General features: G+C 33.9%; 1 protein-coding gene across 1 annotated transcript; it reads left to right on the plus strand.

Moving 5' to 3' along the window:
* Positions 1–6,629: 6,629 nt before the first annotated feature.
* Positions 6,630–9,220, plus strand: LOC143586118 (uncharacterized). Its single transcript, XM_077067734.1, has 2 exons — positions 6,630–6,667; positions 8,514–9,220. Exon 2 carries the CDS (start codon positions 8,540–8,542, stop codon positions 9,083–9,085), a length of 546 nt encoding a protein of 181 aa, XP_076923849.1. The 5' UTR covers positions 6,630–6,667; positions 8,514–8,539; the 3' UTR covers positions 9,086–9,220.
* Positions 9,221–9,433: the final 213 nt, after the last annotated feature.

The raw sequence follows: 9,433 nt of genomic DNA on the forward strand, positions 1-9,433 counted from the left end.
ATGAAAATTAGAGAAGGCCTAGTTATAAATGGAAAGTATGAGAATCAACAAATAGAAAGAGGGGATTTGGACTTAAAGCTTATTGCTTTAATAGTATAGTTAGATTTTGTACAAGTCATCTTCGAGTTAGAGCTAGGTGAATATTGTTACATTTTAAATTTGTCCTTTCAGAAACATAACGAATTATTATTTAATGTTTTACGATAAAACAACCGTTACCTCATCATAAATCGGTAATCTTTGTTTTGTTTCAAGTGATGATAATACTTTATAATTGATTTATTTAATGTCATGTCAGTTTTTTAACAAGCTAAAGTTAAATATTTGATAAATATTAAATTCTATAACTGCGACTTTTTCTACCACTAGAGTTTTGACCTTGAAGGGCAAAATTTGTTTTGTTTCAAGTGATGATAATTCTATAGATGACTGAGTGTAACTCGCTTAACCAACTGTTGTCTATCCCGTTTGCAGGTACCATGCACAAAAATCTAAGAAACACAATTTACGCGGTTGCTTTATCTGGTTGTTGGTGGTTGTGGAAAGCTAGAAATGCAAAGTTATTTAGAGATGATGTTATCGGAGTGGAAAAGATTTTGGATAATATTAAAGTTAGCTCATACACTTGGATTAAACATCGCACAAAGATACATGTTCTGGATTGGCAAAACTGGTGTTTGTTTGATTGTTTTAGACTTGGTTAGTGGGCTGTTTCTTTTTTCTTTTGTTTCTTCCTGCTGGTGTATTTGTTCTTGTTGTTTGTTCTTGGTTTGGGTCTAGCCACTGGCTAGATTTTTATATAAGTGTGCAGTTAAAAAAAAAAACTAGAGTTTTTGACTTTCTTTTGAAAAGAGGTAGATCGAGTCGTAGTGGTCACGTGATTAGGTTTGTTTGCCTAATGCCTACTGCATATGTCACGTGCCCAGCCACTTGAATGTGTCAAATTCAAAGTTTCTCATCTTCATCAAACTCACATTTTTTTTTAAATAAAAGATTAAAATGATGATTCAAAGATTATATTATGATTTATGAGTACACAAAATGGACATATTAAAAATAATTGAGATCTTCAAAAAGGTTAAATGTGAGCACGAGAAATGTAAAAATGAGTTATAGTAAAATTTAAATTTATTAATATTTGTTAAACTACATATTTAATTAGCTACTTACTTATTTTATATGAATAAAACATAAAAGTACCACCAGAGACCCATACACATTCCATCTTCCACTTTGATTGAGTATTTGAATATATTTAACAAACGCTACCTAAGTTTCATGATATTCTTTGTTAAAATGATTTGAGTTTTATTATCTTATGAAGATATAACATTGCTACAAGCATTATCAAAGATTTTAAGTAACAGTAGTAGTGTGTTTAACATTAAACTAATTTATCCTTTTATTTCATAAAATTCTTTATTATATTTTTTTTATTGATTTTCTGTTAAGAATTATTACTACTACTACTATTATTAATAATACAATTAAAAACTAAAATTCATATAATAGTATAAATAGAATCACAAATAATAAAAAAAATATAAAATCATTGACATTAGTTCTCTTATCATCTATAAAGTAGTAATTTTTTTTCCTTAAAACAATATTTATATTAATTAAGTTAAAAATACATATTATACATAGTTACATATTTCATCTAGTTAAAATATACGTATAAATTATTGATGCTTGAGCTATGTCTTTGGGGTGGGGTAATCAAGTGACTTGGTATTGTTGGGGTTAGAAGCGTCATTTTGCATTGGTTAGATTAGTGTAACTGGTCAAATCAATATGGTGATTGTGTCAATAACAGATCAACAATATTTTTAGGTAATATAATTTGTACAAAGAAATAATATATAACTTTATTCCCTTCACTTGGAAACTAAATTAACCACACTGTTATTGTGCATAAAAAACTTCCTCTAAAAGGAGTAAATATTTTGTATTATCCGCATTTATGTTTTATCAATTTATGGCGAGCGTTTAACGTTTCTTCATTTTATAAATGGAAATTAAATCACCTTGTTATTTCTTAAAAAATTAAAATAAAAAAATAAAAGTTTTATGAGCTGTGTTTAATATAAAGTTATTAAAGTAAAGTGGAAATTTTGAAAAATATATTCATATTTAATGTTTGACATCTATGACAAGAGCTGGAAAAAAAATCAAAGTGATTACATAATTGTCTTATACTACACTAAAACAAAAGGTAGATATTTATACAATTCTCACATATTTTACAAATTAAAGATCCATATACATTTTATTATAACACAATGTTTATGAACGTACTAAAATTTAATCTTTTAAACAGCTAATTCACATTCTTTAGACCTACTTTTAAATATACACATTTCTTCATAATTAATTAATTAAAATCCTCTTTCACTTACTGAAATACATTTATTTTACATAATTTGATACAGCTAAGCTACAAGCCTTTTGATAATTAAAATATTTTATTAAAACATAACACACATATCTAAGTATTAATATTAATATGTTTTATTTAAGTAACATAATCAATATAAAAAACAACATATAACGATTAAATACACTATTCACACACACACACTCCATATATAAACCCACACACCACTAAGTGCTCAATATCTCTCTTAACTCAATTCCATCTTGGTTCTTAGTCATGGAAACCACCGTGAGCTGGTACAACTCCGGCAACCTAAGCCGCTGCTGGACTCGGCGAGCCACCGACTACGACGAGCTTGTCAGCACAAGCGTTTCGACATCAAAAGCACGCATTATTTGGAGAATCATATTGAGAAAAATTAGGAGAGCTAAGAAGAAGATGTATAAGTTTTCAGATTCTACGCGGTTCGGATATGATGCGGGTGAGTATGCACAAAACTTTGATCACGGATTAATGTCAAGAGATTCGGATGATTTGTCTAGATCGTTTTCTGCTCGTTTTGCTGCTCCTAATTCCGCGATATTTCAACGCAAGCGATTCGTCGATTGAATGTTGATGGATTCGGATTTCTTTTCAAACATAATTTACGATTCAAAATGTAATCGTTATAGTTTTAATTTAATCGCCATGAATGATGAGTTAATTGTGATTTTAATGTTTTTAAGTGTATGAAATGAAACTGATCCAGCACACTTGAAGTTTTTCTTTTTGCAGCATTTAGAACTACCCTCGATATCAACTGTCCATCGGCCATCATTGTTGGCAAACCCCATTGACGTTCCAGACCTGACTCACCTAGGAACAACATAAACCCATCGACCATCATTGTGGACAAACCCCATTGAGTCCAGTTAGTGTAAACCACCCCCCCCCCCACCCCCACCCCCACCCGTTTTTATGTAATCCATGTAAATTTACATGTTTTCGTCTGAAAATAAATTTATCTGTTTTCATGTGAAATTTGAGTCCAACCTCCTCCATATATGATTTTTTTTAATATGTATTGAGTCCGGCTCTCCGACGTTTCCGTTCAAACTTTGCCACTACTTGTTTAAATCCGAGACCTTAAAATTTCAACCATTATGCCATTAAACCAGAATTCCAAATGTAGCACGCTTGAGGTTAAAATGAACAAATGGTAGTATATTTTTATCATTATGATTAATTAATAGCTATAAAAGGTTTGTTACATTTGTATTATGAGTTTGATTCAGTGAATCAACCAATCTAGCACACAGATTCGAGGCAAGAATTTTTTTTTTTTTTACATTATTATCTATTATTATATTTAAAAAAATATGCTGATACGAGAAAAGAGGTGAGAGAAAGAGTGTGAAGAGGGAAGAGGTGATATCGCATGTGTTTGTGGAGAAAACCATTGTGCATGCACTAGTGATATGATTTTATAATACTGTACCTATGTAAATGGGTTTGCGTTCATGAGTTACTTATGTTACTTCGTGAAAAATTTGAATTGAGACGAGCTCAAGCTTGAGCTTTACTAGTATCACAAGCCATACGAGTTTGAATTGAGACGAGCTCAAGCTTGAGCTTTACTCGTCATAAACCAACGTCTAGCTCATTGTTAAATACATTGCGCAAAAGTTTTATAAGATAGAATCGTCATGTAAATATAAAAATAATGAATATATGATTTATATATCATTGATTTAAGTTTGTATTTACTTGAAAGGTTTTCGGTAAACTTTTTAATTTTGAACAAGATAAAGGTTCTAAATCTTCTAAATATAAATGTGACATGAGTGTAAAGATATTTTTATCGTTTATATGTGCAGTACAAATTTATATAAAATTAGTTGCATCTTACTTATTTTTTTTAACGGTGAATTTCTTTTAGTCATTCTCATTTAAACTTAATTAGTCAAAGACGTGTCAAGTTAAATTTATTTACTTATGTAACTTTAGCTAGTTATTTATTTGGTTAGGACTTAGGAGATTATAAAATAAGGATGCTAGTCCAAAGATCATTGGATACCAAACATATGTGAACATGGTTAAGATTCCAACCCAAAACCAAAAGTTAAATATTCAAAGGATTTAGAAGAATCACGCAGTCGGCTGAAATTATTATTTTTTATATACATATTTTACAAGTATTAAAGTAATTGCCAGATTTTCTCATCACATTAAAATTTACAAAATTATATTTTTGACTAGAAATTATATAAATAATACTCTAGTGAATAAGGTAAAGAGGACACACCATAAAAGAAAATGGTTTTTAGTAACCGATCAGAAATTAGTGTCAGTAAAGTCTTACATTATATCATATTATAATTTTGCTATTTTACCTGTTTGTATGTTTAAATAGAAATAGTCAAATCATCGATCTATGACAAACCATTATTGATCTTGTATGAATGATGTGATAGTTATGTGGAGGAAGGAGTGAAATCCGTGAAAAGGACGTCCATGGATGAAGTGAGAGGGTGATGTGGGAGGAGCGAAGAGCTAAGATATACGTCAACGTCCATGGGAAGGAGGAGAAATTCATTCATATAGAAGGCACCGTTAAGTCACACAAAAAACTAAATAACCTATATGGTTAAGACAAGTAGGATATCATATTGATGGTCGGTTAATTTGTATTTATTTTAGTTCGTTTATTAATTAGTTTTAATTGTTTATTCTAGAACTTTCGATACTTCATACGTGTATTATCGGATTTCATGTCACATGCGTTAAAGTACTCAATTTGGACCTGCTGTGACACGGAATGAAGACCTGGGATGTTCAGCACGCGAAACAAGGAACATTATGGAGTTTTGATGGTGACAAGTCCCATCGCGATACGCGATGGGCTTGGATGAAGGCCCATAGCGTATCGCTATGGGTTGATATTATCCGTTGACTTTCTAGTCCATCGCGTATCGCGATGGGGTGCTCAGACGGGAGTTAGGGTTTTATATCAAACTTTTCATAAAACATAACCTAAACTCCGTTTTGACGACCAAGAGGCGATTCCAGTAGTTCAAGAAGGCGATTTTCACCACCATAGCTTGTGTCAAGACCCTATACATGATACACATAATCCGTATCGAAGATTCAATGATGTCAAGGCTCGGCTAATCTCCTATAATCGCACTCGGGATGTATAGTTTGTAATCTTTATAATTTTTCTCATGTGACTAAGAATATTATTGTGTTATTATTGATGATTGATATATGATTATTGATGTTTGATATTTCTTAGAAGGCTCAAAGCTTCTAGCCTTCTAAGATGGGGAATTCCATATCGTCAAACTTGTTGTAAGCATCATCTCATTATTCGTTTTCCCTAGGTAATAGGAGATTGATTCTTTCACACTTTTACCTTGTTGAAACAACTCAGAGTGCTCTTTAAACCCCTGTTGCATTCTACCGCATAAAGATATGTGTTGGCGTATCCTATAGCGTCCAATAAATCCTCACTATTGTAGTATTAACCACTCTGATGGTCATGAGATCCCCTCAGCAATGACCCATTCCCCTCCTCCTACAACGGACTCCATAGAAAACTGATTCACCTCGCTCGTTGGCTCCAATCTTGTCTTCCTTATTGGCTTTCATTTAGCTAAAGTGCGTTTCACCTCAAACGAGTCTAATATTGTTTAAATCAAATCTATGGCCATCAGTTTCGTACTATTTTCTTATCGTGTTTTAATGTCATGACTAAACTTAAAAAAAGTATATTAATTGTATTAAATTAATCATTTAAATATTACATAACAAACACTATCACCGTGTCTCGTGTTACTGCTAGTGATGGCGCAAATCCTCCGCTAAGTTAGTTCTGAGGCCAAAGGGACATCGAGTACCGAGGTTTGATTTACACTTGTGACGAATTCTCAAACTTATTATCTTCTGAGACCGTATCCAAGCACTAAGTGCTAGTAATTCTTTTGGGGCCAAGCACCTAGGTTGAACCCGGGTTTTCCTCTTCGTAAGCTTTCTATGACGCTTTATCGCGTATAAATGCAGCCACCACCCGATATAAGTCAAAATAAAAATAAAAATGAAAATAATTATCACCTATTATTTAAAAGCAACATCTGTCCTCTTAAAAGAGCCACACGTATTGCACTTATCCATCTCCTCGATTCGTCAAGTACATCTTCATCATTTTGCTCTCAATCAAGCAACCGTAGATTCTTATTTTATTATTATTATTATTATTATTATTATTATTATTATTATTATTATTCTATCTGCAATTCTGCATATATTCAAGTAAGATTCTTGTATACTTGTAGCCCTTGATTTGAAACTTTTCGGGGGTTATTGTTTGATTTTCCATCTTAGGGTTACTATGTTTTTTTAATTTATTAATTCGCATTAACATTAAATTAGGTTTGTGGGTTTTGGATCTTCGGATGTTGTATGCTTGATTAATTCTGAAGTTGTTAGCTTTGTAATTATCTAAACCAGATTTCATAATCCTATTACTTCATTTGAAACTTGTTTATTCAGCAACTACAGTCCATTTGATTAGAGGACATGTTTATCAACTGCAGTTTGAATGATTATGCATAGATAGGTCATAGGCCTAGCAAACTTGGTGGGTCGGGTCAGAACGGGGTATAAGGAAAATGAGTTTGGGTCGAAACGGGGTATAAGCAACATGAATTCAGATCAATACGGGTTGTTTTTGAAAAACTACCCACCCTCACCCCCACGCCCGGGTTAAAATGACCCCTTTTGAACAAAAGAACCCACCCCACCCCCACTATGGATTAAAGTGACTTGTTGTAGAATAAATGTATCCGTCCATCTCCACAACGGGCTAAAATGAGTCGTTTTAGGAAGAAAGTACCCACCCCACCAGCCCCAGAAGTAGCGTAGCGGCGATGCCAATGGGGGTGAGGTCTCATTGCCTGTGGTGGAATGTCGCCATGTCGGTGTCAGTGGTGGTGGTGGTGCCGGCAAGTAGGTGGAGACAAATAATGGTTACGAGTGGTGCTAAGTGCTAACCCATTTGGACATTTTTTGAAGTTTTATAATAGTTAACTGTTTTGACCCGTTGACTAATTTAAGGTGATCCATTTTTACCCATTGACTAATTCAAGGTGACCTAGGTTAACTGATACGATTGACTCCTTAACCATTCCAAATAATAAGCCTAAAGTGTTACAGACTTATTCTAGAAGGGGAAAAGGTGACAATTCTAAAAGTGGCTAGCAGTTTGTTGGAGGAGAGAGAGTATAAGTAGTATGTAATGTGAGGGTGTGTGTGAGTTATTGTTGAGGCTCCTACTTTATGTACGGAGAGAGGGCATAGCTCTGGTCTATCCTTGTAATTTCCTTCTGCCACTTTTCCCCTGTTTTCTTTCTTATTTACAATCCAAACACTACTACACAATCCTAATCTCTATCATTAACAAACATGCAATTTAGTTTTGTCCAAATTAACTCAGTATTTGAACACTGGGTCATAATTCCCCCCTATAATTATGCGCTGAACTTAATTTTTATATATGCTGCAGATTATTATATTTATTGACTATCGAGTATGCATTCTGCAGTTTCAAAAACTTGCAGTTTATTTTGACGTTGTAGTGTAAATTCTGTAGTTTATATATCATACGTATGTTAAAAAGTGTTCTCTGTTTTATTTTTTTACATCCGTCAGTTGTGTAAGAGTACAAAGTTGTTAAAATGTAAAAGTAAACGAGCTGGTTCGAGCTCAAGAGTTTAGCCTGTTAAGAATGAGGCGACTGAGGCTCGCTTGAAATTGGCTCGTTTGTAAATGATCTGAGCCTCCTGAGCCTAGGTGAGCTTGTTTGTTGGTTTGCTTGTTAGCTGGCATGTTTAAATTAAAGCCCAAACTTTAATATATATAAATTCTATACACTTTAGTTTATAAATTCATTGTGTGTTGTTGAAAAATATTTTTTTTTTGTTTTTAAACAAGCTCTTGAGCTTTGGCTAGCCATGCTCAAGATCAACATTTCAGCTTGTTATGATAACCGAGTCTAATTGGCTCGGCTCAATTTGGCTGGTTTACAACTCTAGTTAATCCATATTCATTATAGAAGACTAATAAACACATTTGATTCATTTATTGTTTTATGTGCTAGGATTTTAACTTTCAAGACTTAACAATATGGAAGCTACAGGGGAAGCAGAATTAGGTAGCTTATTGAAAAAAATCCAGCCACCACGTCTCGAAGACGCGGGCCTGGAGGACTGTGCTCTTCCACCCGACTCCATACAAGAAGCCTTTCTCAAGGCCGCCAGTGCTGTGCGGTCACGCATCTTCCCCGCCACCTCAGACGATGAATCTGAAGGAGAATGTGTCAACGACCCGTGGCCCGGAAACGGACCTTCGGGTGATAAACTCGTTGGAATCACAAGCGAGGGTGGTCAATCGGGAAGCTATGTACCAAAGAAAGGCGGTGAGGTGCCTGTGGTGAGCGGGGATGAGGTGGTGGTTGGCGGCAGGGAGGGAATGGCGGATAAGGTGGTGGGACCCGAGGTGCCGGATGAGGCGGAGAAATCGTGTGTTGATGGATTACAAGGGTTGAAGATTAAAGAGAAAAAGGTTGATGGGGAAATTAAAAGTAAGGAGTCTGAAAGTACTGGTGAATCAGAGGATGGTGACGACGAAGAAGATGAGAGAAGACCAGCATTGACTGAAGTTTGTATATGATTAGAACATGTTTTGCTTTATGCTTGTAGTAGTTGTAATGTTTGTATCTGTTTTATGCAGTGGATTGAATATCTAAGAACCATTTTTAATGAAATGCTGAAGTTTGTGATAGTGAAACAAATGCAAATTTGGATGAAGATCTAAAAAAAAAATGAAATGATAATGATCATCTTCAAATTGATCATCATAGTCTAAATACGTCTTGTTTAGCTATTTTATATACTGAGCATAAGGGTTGTAATTGAGTTTTGTGAAGTTTCTCGATAAAACGGTGTTTTGCCATATACGAGTTCGTTTTTGATTCGTGTAAACCGTGTACCAATTACCTCAAAATTGACCACACCATGG

This window comes from Bidens hawaiensis, unplaced genomic scaffold, assembly GCF_021521415.1.
Source record: "Bidens hawaiensis isolate Kalapana, Puna unplaced genomic scaffold, B.hawaiensis_p1.1 tig00001575_1, whole genome shotgun sequence".
Taxonomy (NCBI): Eukaryota; Viridiplantae; Streptophyta; class Magnoliopsida; order Asterales; family Asteraceae; genus Bidens; species Bidens hawaiensis.